A 14477-nucleotide genomic window follows, 5' to 3' on the forward strand; every position below is an offset into this window, starting at 1 on the left:
GAACAGAAAATCTTCCATAATCCATTTCAAGTTAATTACAACTTTACAACTCATAGGTAGCTTACATCACAAAACAAGACATATCCTACAAAAACATTTCACCAATGTATTTATAACATACGAAATGACTATAATACAAGTTGGTTAGGGAGTTAAAAAGAATCCTGAAGAGCATTTTGATTGCTACATACAAGCAAACATGCTAAGAGCTATTCCTATACTAACACTCCCTCCTTCGCAGTGTAGGATCTCGTCCAATTCTGGGAAGGTCCACTACAAGTTTCCGGCAGAAGAACCAGTGGAAACGTTTGAAAGAATATTCATCACAACACTTGAGGATTAAGCAAGCAAAGCATAGTTATATCAGAACTTAAAACCATAGAAGAACATAATAAGCTTCTTACGATCATTATTACATCACATAAATCAAATAACTACCGAACAAAACAAAACATGGGGAAGAACTAGGAGTGATTCATAGAATCATACGTCTAGTCCAGCATGAGTTTCTGAAACAAGAATAATTCTCATGCTGGCACCCAACAGGAGGAGGCATACAAAATCCGGCCCTTCCAACCTTGAAGCATCCAGTTGTTGTCTTCATCAAAAACAAAATCTTTGTGGTGTTGGTACCATTCCTTTAACTTGCTCCTAAATTTGGACATTAACGCCTTATCCAGTGGTAGCTGCCTAAAACCAGCTCTTGAATTCCTAGCCTGCCACTGCTTGTATGTTTCAGGCCTCTCAACCCTTTCTAGACCTTCACATGCTACAACATTCATGATCTCCCGACCCAAAAACTCTCTCTCAAGCATCGACCTCCATGCATTGTTTCGGGGTATGAGAGTATCAAACATATCGTAAATTGCAGAATAATGGAACAGTGCTTCCCGAAAGCGTGTGAGGAAGAAAGGGGCATTATAAGAACCATTTACGACTGTGTGAGCAAAAATAGCTGGGTTTATCCTCCTGATTAAATTCAAAACTGCATTTCTAGGACTGTTCACTTCAACCGTCTCCTCGAGTAAATTCTTGAACCTTACCAGACAGTTCACAGCAACTACCTCATTGTCCTTGATGTTAAGGTCTTCAATCTGAATGGTTTCCCAGTGTCTTGATGCTATGGCTTTGTACTCAAAGGGAACATTGAAAAGCTTGCAATATTTAGCTAGACGACGTCCACTCTCCTCAATTCTTTCTGTGGGACGAAATCCAGCTTGGGGATACTCAATTCCTGTGATCCGCAGCTTGGGAGGCCCTCCATCTCTCTTGGCTAGAAATTTGATAAGTATTGGCCACTGGAAACCATACAGGATACCGAAATCAACAATATGAAGAGTTTCTGCCTTTTCAGCTATGTTCAAAATCATCTTATTTGAAAAGAAATGTGCAAATTTCTTGAAAGGGCAAGCAGATATAAAAACTTGGTAGGCCTTGAGAAAATCAGCAGCACTGAACTTCTTGTAGCTGAGAGAGGCATAGAATATATGAATTCCAGGGCCAGTGCCAGCCATGCGTGCCTCCAGGCCATCGGCAAAGTAACGAGCCAGCCTCTGATATGCATCGCCGAAGGGCAAGGAATGCTGTCTGATCTGCTTTAGTAGTTCATTAGCAGTCCTTTGGTCATTGGCAGACACAGCTTGGGCACACAGAACCAAAAGAGTTCTCAAATCCACAGTTTCTTTCTTCCTGCCTTTTTTCTTGGATCGACTCCTCCCTCCCTCGGATGAATGTGGTTGTTCAATTAGTTGTGTATCCACAACCAATCCACCCTGCTGTTCAGCAGACAGTGGGACATTTTCAACACTAAGCAGCACCTTGTCAAACATTTCAGATATTTCATTTTCTTCCTCAACACTAACCGCAGATTGCTTGTTGCATCTTTCTTCTTCACCATCATCGCCCTGGCGAGCATGATGCTTCCTACTCTTCACCCCATCCAGACTCCTCGCTGCTGTATTTTTTGCAGCTTTTGTTGTTGCTGGAACTATGTGATATGGCCCAGCAACAACTCTGTTTGATCTCTCCTTAGCATCATTCTCCACCATCACTGGCACTGCAGCCTTCTCCACCCTTCTCTTTGACTCTTCTGCATGCATGCTACTGCTCTCCAGGCCAGTGGAAAGCCTTGGCCCAGGGGGAAGAAATTTACTGGCTTCCTCCAACCCTCTTTTGAACTGCAAGATAGAGTCAGCATTACTAAAGATATTCTGAGCCAAGAGCTTCGTTGCAGAAGGATCCAAATCAAACACCCCATCACCAATACTAGTCAAAGCATGTTGAGGAAGGTGAAGCTGAGAAGGCACATGCGAAATCAAATGCGAATGAGAATCAAACTGCAAAGAACTATCACCGGAAACAGGAGTATCTGGAGAAAGGGTCTTGAAGTCATGAGAACTTAAATGGTTCTCACTACTGCTAGTGCTAGTGCTACTGCTGTTGCTATTGCTGCAACCTCCAGAAGAACCAGTGGGGAAGCTTCCAGCACTAACACCATCAGGACTCTCCAGATTCTGATGAATATCAAGAGGGTGCTCATTAGGGGAAAGGGGAAATTCTTGATTGAGGGCATCATAGAACGATTTCTCAGTATCTTGCAGGCTAAGAGGATTATAGCACATGCAAGGCTTATCCTCAAAATTCTCTTCCAACAAAATCTGGCTTATGTACCTCACCGTTTCAGAAAAGTCCGTGTCTTCCACGGAAGGATCCGGCATAGAAGCCACAGCCCCAAAAGCTGAACCCGGCATGGATTTTTCCACACGGCTCGCGGAAGAGGGTGGAACAAACGGCTCCGAGCTTCCGGAATTCGAAACCGCATGTGCATGCAAGCCAAATGTGTCGGCGTCAAACCGATCAAAAGCATTACTTGGAGTTAAATCGAAAGGGTGATTGTATTGTCTGTGTAGATCCCAATCGTTGAAATCTGAAAGCAAAGCACCACCATAGTCGCCGAATCCGTAGGCGTTTATGTAATCGGTGTTCCTAACGCGGTTTGGATCCATGGCAGAAAACAGAAACACTCAGCAACACCGAAAGTTTCTCTGTGAAGTCAAACCAAAAGGGAAAAAAAGTGGAGGCAGTTTCCATGCAAAAAAAACAGTGAGAGCAAGCAACAGAAGAGCTATGGTAAAAACAGAAAGAGCGGAGCAACATAGAAATGGTATATTAATGAGAAAGAAAAAAAAACTGACCATGAATTCGAAGAGGAGTTCGTTGCCAGCTACAGGTTGCAGGTTGCAAGGTAAGTATTTGATAAAAGTCCAAAGAGAGAGAGAGAGAGAGATGAAAGGTCACAAACAATGTTGAGTAATAATGTTGGAGCAGCAATTGCATGGTTTGGTGTTGGAGGCTGAGGTGACTATTAAAGTAGTATTTTCTCTATTTGGATTTTTTATTCCTGCGAATCTTCCTTCCCATTAGAATCAACAAATGAAAATTATTTGGTCAAACAATTGTTGTCACATGCCATTTGCTTTTTTCAATTCAATTCTTATCCTCCATGTTCATGAAAACACAATTAACTTCTACTTCTACATTCATTAGTTTGGAAAGAAATAATCTTAAATGACTCATTTCACTTGTAATGTTATTACTGTGAGTAATCTATAAGAGAAAGAGTGTGATTTAACATTGTTGGTTTTCCTAAATAAGTATGACATGAAAGCTGATTTTTATCATTCTAAAATCATCAGTTTTTGTTTCTTCTATCTTTTGATATAAGGTTGATGGATTATGGGTGAGATTTTGATGTTTTGTTTATTTATTATTTTGTTATTTTTTTTAAAATTATAGAGCTAATTATAATCTGTATTTATGTCACATCTAAATTCTTATTTTGAGTGGTACTATTTGACAATATTAATTTATTATCAAAAGTTCAGAAATTAAGTAGATGAGATTTTGATATATTTTTTTTGTTATTTTGTTGTTGTTATCTTAAATATTATCTTTAAAATTGAGGAATTAATCATCCTTTATATTTATATTAAGTCTAAATTTTCAATTTAATTGGTACTCTTCAAGAATATTAATTTGTTATCAGAAATTTAAAAATTAAGTAGATGAAATTTTGGTATTTTGTTTTTTTTTTATCTTATTGTTGTTATTTAAATGTTATCTTATATATTATCTTTAAGATTCAAGAATTAATATTATCTGTATTTATACTAGGTTTAAATTCTCAATTTGATTAGTACTCTTTAAAAAAACTGAATTTAGTGTCAAATGTTCATAAACTAATGGATAAAATTATAGATAAGATTTTGATCTTTTGTTTTTTTGTTATTTTATTGTATCTGTTAAAATTCTGAAACTAATCATTATCTGTGTATTTATGTGATCTGAATTCTCAATTTGATTGGTACTCTTTAAAAATATGAATTTATCGTCAGAAATTCAAAAACTAAGAAGATGAGATTATAGATGAGATTCTAAAATTTTGTTTTTTAGCATCTTGTCGCTCTTATTTCACTGTTGTCTTTAAAATTCTAGAGTTAATCATCACCTGCATTTATGTCAATTCTGAATTCTTAATTTAACTGGTATTGGCTGAGAACACTTATTTATTGTCAGAAATTTCAGAAACTATGAGATTCTAATACTTCAAAGATTTTGATATTTTTGCTTTTTTTTTTTTTGTCTGTGTTATTGATGTTATTTTATTGTTGTCTTCAAAATTCTGAAATTAATTATCATCTGTAAGTCTGCAACTATGTCATATCTGAATTGTCAATTTGTTGTCAAAAATTAAAAAACTGAGTGGATGAAATTTTGATGTTTTGTCTTATTTTACTGTGGTTATTAAAATTTTGAAACTAATTATAAATTTATAATCACTTATATCAAGTGTAAATTCTTAATTTAACTTTTTTTTTTGGTGACTAAATTCTTAATTTAACTGATACTCTCTGAAAATATTAATTTATTATTAGAAACTCAAAATTTTTAATAAATTTGACATTCTAATAATGTGACTATTATTGTGTCATTATTTTTTTAATTTACTAATTTTATAGAAGCTACAATTTTTTTATTTTTTTTAAATAATTATATATCCAAAATTTGAACTCCTAAGTTTTGATTATCTATACACAATGTGTTATTCTATTTATAAATATTATTTTTTGTCAAAATTATCTTTTATGGTTAAAATTAATTTGGAAAATGGTATCCTATTTGTCTATTTTTATAATAATTGTTCCTAAGAGTTACCTCTTATGTCACTCAAATTAAAATATTACATCTTATGCTTTTATTAGGGAGCTACATGTTCTTAACAAGCTAATGATATGCTTTTGGGCACAAAAGAAACAAAAATAAAATAAAATAAAATAAAAATATATCCTATGATATTTGTTTATTTTAACTTATTTAATATATAAATAGGTTCTTAATTTTTAAAGGCCTTAATAAATATAAGATAAAATATATTTTTTATTTTAATTTGTTTTAAAAAATTTATTTGTATTAAATTTACTCTTAACAACTAATTTTCAAAAAAAATTATTTGTATTAAATTTACTCTTAACAACTAATTTTCAAAAAAATTATGATCAATTTAAGAAGAACTTCACAATAATAATCTTTAATACAAGTAAATCAAACATATTTATCATCTATTATTATTGGATTAGTCTTAGATTTTTTAAAATTTAATTGTTAGAGATATAATTTATACAAATAAAATTTTTTTAAAATAAAATTAAAATAAAATAAAATTTAAGAATAGTTTTAAATTTTTGAAAATTTCAGGAATAAAAAATATATTTTATCCATAAATATAAATCATAACTTTTATAGGAAGTAACTATATAACATAAGCTTATTTCATAATAATTTGGTATCATATTTATATAATAAAAACAAATAGATAGATGGATGGATAGGTTGTCACATAAGATAGAATAATACCATTTTGAAATAAAATATTATAGTTTGATTAATTATATATTTAGTTTAAATTCAACTAATTTAAAATAACATTTTACATATAATTTTCTTATTTGTTTAGAACCACAATTATTATGAAATTTGTATATATATTAATAGACACTATTGTAGTATTGTGCTCATTAAATAATAATAATAATAATAAATAAATAAATAAATAAATATAAAGTTAGTTAAAATAGTAAATATCAAATATTCTAATTAAAAATTTTGTGTTTAAATATTTAAAATAACAAAAATATATATTTTTTAGACGACATTATATAATAAAAGATATTTTAAAAAAAAAAAAGAGATTTATGTACTACATTTCTCTCGTATTCTTTTTATATGATAGAATTTGATATAAAATTAATACTTCATGATAACAAATACCCTGGTTATTAAAGTAGTAGGATCAATAGATCATATGCAATTAATTTGAGAAAATATTTTGGAAGTTGAAATTTGAAACCGTACTTTGAAATCATTGAGCAGCACCTAGTTCTTAAAAAAACATGCCTTAAGTGAAATAATCAACTATAATGACATACAATTTAGGAATATAGTAAAAGACATGAATTAAATGAAATACACCAATTTTGAGGTGTCAACTTTCTTGGGGGTGACATGCTAAATGTTAGCTTGAATTGAAAACGTGTAGCATGTTCATCATAGATAAGAATAATTTTATATTTGGATGCATATCCATATCATGAAAGACCAAGCTGTTAATTTATGTTTCTTGGTCGCTAAGCCTCTTTATTGTTCATCCCTGACGAAACTCTTGGGCACGAAGTAATGAATTAAGGTAATTAATAATAGCCATGTCAACTATATATGGAAATATCAATATGTTAATGTAATTTTCAACATACATGCATTGTTTGAATTTGATTTCAAGGCTGTCTGGTTTGTCGTTAACTTATTAATTTCAGAGACACTAACTGCACACATTACACATACAATTGCACGCGTAATATTGGCTCCGACACATGGTGACATATTCAGGAACACACGTAACCATATGTTATGCGTAAGCATTTAAATTCTGCTGTATGGTTTTGTGTGTGTGGGAATGTGGGATGTGGCCATAAGTCCATAACCATAGCCATGTATGTCACCAGGACACTACAATTTTGATATATATTTAATTTTCTAATTTGACATATATTTAATTTTCTACTGTTGACTAAGTCACGAGTCAAAGCACTTTCAAATAAGTACAATGGATAATAGTATAGCGTGAGGAATAATTTTCAGCCATTTGACTTATTATATGTTTAACATTTTTTTTTTGGTGCCAGAATATAGGTTTATACAAACTCAAAATAATTCTCTCTTTGTTATTAGAAGAAATTAACTTTCATTCATTTAGCACCTATAAATACTTCTTGTATATTGTACTTTTGATCAGACTGAATATATACAAAATACTTTCTTTAGTTTGGTCTCTCGTTTCTAACATGGTATCAAGAGTTTAGGTTATTTTTTTCAAAAACAATTAGTTTCTACCTCCGTTATCTTGTTTCACTAGTAGTACTTTGTCCTCCGTTTTCGACTTCTTCCCGACGCCTTTCTTCGTCACCGTCACCACCTTCGTCTTCTACTCGTTGCAAGCTTTTGAACGCCGCCGACCTCGCTGCCTACTGCCGTCGGACGCGCCGCCAGAAGTCCGATCACCGCTTCAGGTTCTCTCTCCCCAAACGCCATCCAGAACCGTTGGATCCACGCTCAGGATCAACGGTCCCAAACAGCGCACATGTCGTCGCCAGCACCCACGCAGATCCACCAAACCCGCGACCGACCCGGACCGACCCGCATTATCCGACCCGCTGCCAGCTCTGTGCTCGCGTCAGCGCTGACGAGTCTCCTCCTCCTGTCGCGTGATGCCACGTGTCTTGCTCTGCTGACGAAGCAGCTGACGTGGCATCTGACGTGGCCGCTAACGTGTCCGACAGTGGGACCCTCCCTAAGGTTTTTTGGTGAGCTCTTTTTGATTTTGCCATCCGTTTACTCATTTTCTGCTCCAAAATTGCAGTTTTCTCTCCTCTCCTTGATCTCTGTGACTACTATTATGGAAAAGTCAGATGTTTTTGCTGCCACAGACAGAAAAGGTAAATTCTGTCGAAATTGTAACCGTTCTGGGCACCTCTTCTCCGACTGTCCTTCTGTTGAATGTCGCACATGCCACCAGAAAGGTCATATTAGCTACCATTGTTCACAGCTGTTCTGTCGTTACTGCAAGCTCTTGGGACATTTAATTACTGCTTGTCCTACTTGCCCACCACGTCCTGATCCACTCAACCCGTCTCCTGTCTCTCTATCTGATATTGCATCTCTTCTTCAGAGTCTTCTCTCCGTTTCTGGTAATACCCCTGCTGCTTTTTCGACCCTTCCAGGTAATTATAAATGGTACTTTGACTCGGGTTGCTTTAATCACATGTCTCCGTTGCGTAATATTTTCTCGTCCCTGTCTACCACTACAAATGGACCTTCTGTCAATACTGCAAATGACTCCCTCTTGCACGCAACAGACAAGGGTTCTATATCCCAGTCAACTCTTAATCTTCCTGATACTTATTATATTCCCAAATTAAACTTCAATCTTATTTCTGTTGGTCAACTTGTTGATCTGGGTTTTGAAGTCACTTTTTCCGTTTCTGGTTGTCGTGTACAAGATCCTCGGACGGGACAAATTATCGGGACTGGACGTAAGGTCGGAAGATTGTTTGAACTCGAGAATCTTCATATTCCTCCTGTACCAAATCTCTGTGCTGCTTCTTCTCCCTCTACCCTTCACTTATGGCATCAACGCCTTGCCCACACCTCCTTAGGAAAACTGCGTCCTCTTGTGTCTCAGGGTGTTTGAGGTCAGGTTCCAAATGAATCTTTTGATTGCATTTCTTGCCAAACTGCCAAACAACCTGCTTTATCTTTTCATAATAATTCATCTCTTGCTTTTTCTCCTTTTGATCTCATTCACTCTGATGTTTGGGGACCCGCTCCCACTGCCTCTATGGGCGGAGCTCGATACTTTGCTGTTTTCATTGATGATTATTCCCGTTTTACTTGGGTTTATTTGATGACTAATCGCCATGAGTTACCTCAGATCTAAATCAACTTTGCTACTATGATTAAAACTCAGTTTTCCAAGGTCATTAAGGTTTTTCGATGTGATAATGCTATGGAATACCGTGATTCTAAACTCTTAGCCTTTCTGGCAGAACAGGGTACTTTGTCTGAGTTTTCTTGTCCTGGTACGTCTCAACAAAATGGTAGAGCTGAACGTAAACACCGTCACATTCTTGACTCCATCCGTGCAATGCTCCTTTCTTCTTCGTGTCCTGAGCGTACTTGGGGTGAAGTTGTTCTTACTGCTGTTCATGTTATCAATAGACTCCCTTCTTTTGGTCTTGGTAATATTACCCCCTTTGAGCGTCTTTATCATACCTCCCCAGATTATAGTTCTCTTCAAGTTTTTCGTTGTGTATGTTTTGTTCTTTTTCAACCTCATGAACATAGTAAACTTGAACCTCGGGCTCGTATGTGTTGTTTCCTTGGTTATGGCACTGAACACAAGGGTTATCGTTGTTGGAATCCTCTATCTAAACGTATTCGTATATCTCGTCATGTTGTCTTCTGGTAGCACCACATGTTTTCTCGGTTCTCATCCTTTGGGTCCATTCCTACTACTCAGTTTACTAACCTCAATGTTGATCTTTTTCTTAGTGATGATTCTCCAGATTCTATCTCGAGTGACCCTCCACAACCTCCTGTTCTTCTACCTTCTCCATCTCCCGATGATTCCAGACCGGACGATGATCCTGCTCCTACCGTCATGCCTCCTCCTCCTGCTCGTTCTTCTAGGGTAAGGAATCCACCTCCTCATCTTCTTGATTACCATTGCTTTTCTACTATCCTTCATCAATATGAACCTAAGTCATTCAGAGAAGCCTCCTCAAACTCAAATTGGCAACAAGCAATGCAGGAAGAAATACAGGCACTTAAAAAAGCACATTGGGATTTGGTTGATCCTCCTTCTGATAAGGAAGTTGTGGGCAGTAGATGGGTATACAAGATCAAGACTCGCTCTGATACCATGTTAGAAATGAGAGACCAAACTAAAGAAAGTGTTTTGTGTATATTCAGTCTTATCAAAAGTACAATATACAATGGGTATTTATAAGTGCTAAATGAATCAAAGTAATAAAGGCATAGAATCCTATAATTAATATACAGATATGCTATATAAATATAAACGATACTAATTGATCTAAATTGATTCTAATGATTCTCTAACAATAATATTATTAAAATTTATAAATTAAAAAATAATTTACTATTAATAAATTAATAACTTCATATATAACAATAATACACAATATATAATTCGAGATTAAACTAATTTGTAAAATTACTTAATATAAAAATAAAACATAATAAAGCTCTATATTTGTCGACAAGCATTATGAAATTGTCATATGTGTTCAATTAAATTCTCTTTCAACTATCGATGCTACTGTCTGTTTCGAAGTTGGACATTTCTTTGGAGAAATTGATGGTATGGTGCAAAATCTTCTTCTCCCAACTGAAGTTGTGATAAGCCATTTTCGATATCGTCATACTCTAGGTTTGAGCAAAATTTTCTGCATAAATGACTCTTTCATCCTCAACAACCATATTATGCAATATAATACAAGCTCTCATTATGTTTGTAAGATTTTTTTTTCAAAAGCGTACTGGACCACGTATAATTGCAAAGCGTGCTTGGCACACTCTGAATGCTCGCTCCACGGCTTTTCTTTACCTTCTTAATATTGTGCAAATAACTTGTGTTTATCCCTTTGTAACTTTGAGATTGATTTGACAAATGTAGCCCATTCAGGATAAATACCATCTGCTAAATAGTATCTTATAGTATAATTATTATCATTGATAGTATAATTTACTTCCGGAGCACGATCATTTAGAATATTATCGAACATTGATGAACGATCTAACACGTTGATATCGTTATTTTAACCAGAAACTCCAAAGAGCGCATGCCATATTCAAAGGTCTGAAAATGCTACAACTTCAAGTACTATGGTTACAACCCCACGATAACCATTCATGTACATACCTTTCCACACCTTTGGACAATTTTTCTATTGCCACTGCATGTAGTCAATGCTGCCCAACATACCAGAAAATCCACGACTCTCCGCCATTTATAGTAGTCGTCGTGTATCATTTGAATTTGATTTTCGTAAATATTCATCCTTAACCACTAAAATGACACCTTCAACAAATTTTTTCAAGCATTCAATTGTAGTGTTCTTGCCTATGCGCACATAATCATCAACAGCATCAGCTGCTACACCATATGCTAACATTTGTATCACAGTAGTGCATTTTTTGATTGGTGACAAGCTTTTTCTCCCAGTTGCATCGACCCTCTATTGAAAATATGGATAGACATTTGAGAGAGCATCTATTATCCAAAGGAACACGTGTCTTCTCATTCAAAATCTCCGTCGAAAAATGTCAGCATTATACACCGGTTCATCTGCAAAATAATCTTTGGAGAGGCGATCATTTCTTGTTTCTCGATCTCTGTTGATGCATATAAGGAGTAGAATTTCTATCGATATCTTCTTCTTCTTAATCATTGAATAATCACCGATTTTGTCAGCCAACGGTGATTTCTTTTCGCTAAAATCTTCAGATATTTGCTTTTGCCTTACCTTTTCTCTTGCCCTTCTTTGATACTTGTGGGCGAACGAAAGAGTTCACACTGGTTTTGTCAGCTAACGGTATTTCTGGATTTGATGATGATGAGTATGCTCTAGTTGCACTAACCTTGATTCTCTTTGAGCCTCCATTTTTGCTCCAAATGAAGCATATTCCAATGCCTCTCAAAAGTGAATTTTTGACCATAATTTGTGGAATAAAGTTTATAGGTCGACTCATTTATATTATTAGCGTTCGAACCACACCTTATGTTTTGACTAGCTTAATTGTAGCAACCAGTAAACTGTGCAACTGCCTTGTTGATCGTATACCATCGTTTCTTACATGCAACTGTCCTCCTTTTCATGTCGGTGCTAAATTCTACATAATAGCTGTGAATTCGACTCCAAAATATTTCGCCTTTTTAGTCGGTACTAATACTATAGAGCCAGTTGAAATATTCAACCATGAACTGATCAACATCTCATCTTCTTCCTATTGTCAGTGTTGAATACTATCTTGCCTACGATTTTCAATGTCATCATCATTGAGGTCGATAGATGATAGCATCTAATTCACGAGAGTTGGCAAAATCTGAATATTACGAATTTGGACTAGATTGTATCGGAGTCTGAAAGGATGGATTAGAAGAGCCACCAACACCAAATGAGTTGTCTCGATGCACTGAATTGAGTTGAAAATGACAAAGATGTTGGAGTAACATTTTCGATAGAGGGATTAAATATGGATGAAAATGAAAAATATGGTATTTGTGAATTTTGATTATGTGGTTAGAAAATAGAAAATTGATTATTATAAGGAGCTTGAAAATTGAAATTAGAAAAATTTTGTGGATTTAAACTTTGAAATGCATTAGGTAGTGTGAAGTTTTGATTTGGAATTTGAGAGTTTGAAGTTTGAGATTGTTGGATATTCAAAGCTTGAAAAAAGTTTTATAAGTAATTGAAAAAGGAGTTAAATTGATTTGGATCCATTGTTTTGAACAAAGAATAATATCAGTAGAACTTTGATTTCATAAATTTAAAAGAAGAATGAAAAAGAATAGAAAAATTGTGAGAATAGAAGTGTGCTAGTGTTAAACTCGTGCGATGCAAGGGCTTACATTTTAATTTAACATGTTTAATCGAAAATAATATTTTATAATCATAAATTTCTCGAGTTTAGTATAACATTATCATCGTCGTTATACAATAAACGTACTGAATATGTTGTTTTATCTCTATTCAAAGTAAAATACAAATGGAACAATTTGAAGTCTATAATATTCTTGAACTACAAAGAAAGAGATCTGAAAAAATAAGAACATATATAACTGTAATAGTATCATGTCAATTTTATACTAAACTTTAAATCAAAAGGTTAATGAAAATTTATCGACAACCTAGTATTTTACTTACCTCATTAGAAAAACAATTGGCATATAATACTGTGCTTCCTGTTACACATTTCATTTCAAATCTAAAAGTAGAGTTATAGATAAAATAGTTATATTTACAGTAAATATTTGTATAAAAGTATAATCATAATATGTTATTAAAATGAAAATACTATTTTTGTTACCTAAGTATTATTAAAAACCTCTTTGAACATAACATTTGTTGTTGATGACTTTGGATTGTTGTCTTCATCCAGAATTAGAACCTTGAGACTACTGCGACTCTTAACTCTTGAAAATTATAATATATCATGGTTATCTTACTATGTCTCTTTTGAAATAATATAATCTTCCTCTTCATTCATGTATCATTTTACAACTTAGATAGGTTTGTGTATTCTAGTGCATCTACAATAATTATATAGCATATAAAAATGATTATTTTAGTAGACTAATTAAAAAACTAAATGATTGATCTTAAATTATAGAACATTAAAAGAAATCTAAGCATATTAGTATCGATTTGTAACTTTCTCTAACACGAATCCTTAATTATTGAAAACTTCTTGCATCCTTATTCGTCGTGTTAGAATTTTAAATTTTAAAATTTTAAATAGAGTTCTCTAATTACCAAATAAAAATTAGAATTAGAATTTGAAAAACTAATATTTGTTGATAAAATATAAAACAAATATTTGTTTTAAAATATAAAACTTATATATCAATCTTCTATTTGTTAAAATATTTCGAAGTTTAGTTTTTTGTAAAATCTTATACATCCTAATTAACAAAAATTTTCAAATGCATAATATTTTTTAATTGTTATATTTTTTAAAAAATTGCTAAAATATAGATAAAAATAATATATTTATTATCACATAGATAAACTTAAATTAAGGATTATTATCATATTTAAATTGTTATCATGCTCAATTCTTTATTTTCATGTTGAAACTCTAGTAGCCAATTCTGTTTGTTTCTTAGTTTCAGCCATACTATCATCCTGCATGAGCAATAATGATTGTCAAATACCAAATATGTAAAGATGAGCATTTATATTAAAGAAATACTTGCATAGGGAATATAGACAATGCTATTGCAATCTATTATAAACCAAAATTTAAAAATTCAGTTAAAAAATTATTCTAAACAAACTAATTTATACCCATTCAACTTACACTATTTTATTCACACGTTATCCAAATTAATTCAAAATGAACTACTTATAAACGAATTATACTTTCAGGAACTCGATTCGCATTTTTTTTTTTTGAAAGAATTGAATTGATTCGCCAAAATTATGTTTATGGAAAATAAGAGGTTTAAATATATAGCTAAAGAGTTCAAAAAGAATTGATTACCTATCATTGACTTCCAATTCAATAACATTGAACTTAATAGACTTATGATCTTTTTCAAAAGTCTTCTCACTCCT

At 33.4% G+C, this 14477-nt stretch overlaps 1 protein-coding gene across 1 annotated transcript; it reads right to left on the reverse strand.

Annotated features, from left to right (window-relative positions):
- On the reverse strand, positions 1–3502 carry LOC112771080 (scarecrow-like protein 34). Its single transcript, XM_029294846.2, has 2 exons — positions 3195–3502; positions 1–3044 (listed from the first exon to the last, which is right to left on the reverse strand). The coding sequence occupies exon 2, from the start codon at positions 3003–3005 to the stop codon at positions 528–530; it is 2478 nt and encodes an 825-aa protein (XP_029150679.1). The 5' UTR covers positions 3006–3044; positions 3195–3502; the 3' UTR covers positions 1–527.
- Between the last annotated feature and the right edge of the window lie 10975 nt (positions 3503–14477).

This window comes from Arachis hypogaea, chromosome 18 (assembly GCF_003086295.3).
Source record: "Arachis hypogaea cultivar Tifrunner chromosome 18, arahy.Tifrunner.gnm2.J5K5, whole genome shotgun sequence".
NCBI lineage: Eukaryota > Viridiplantae > Streptophyta > Magnoliopsida > Fabales > Fabaceae > Arachis > Arachis hypogaea.

Bases quoted from the DNA above. Each gene is read 5' to 3' on its own strand.
- LOC112771080 (XM_029294846.2), bottom strand. From the start codon at position 3,005: ATGGATCCAAACCGCGTTAGGAACACCGATTACATAAACGCCTACGGA.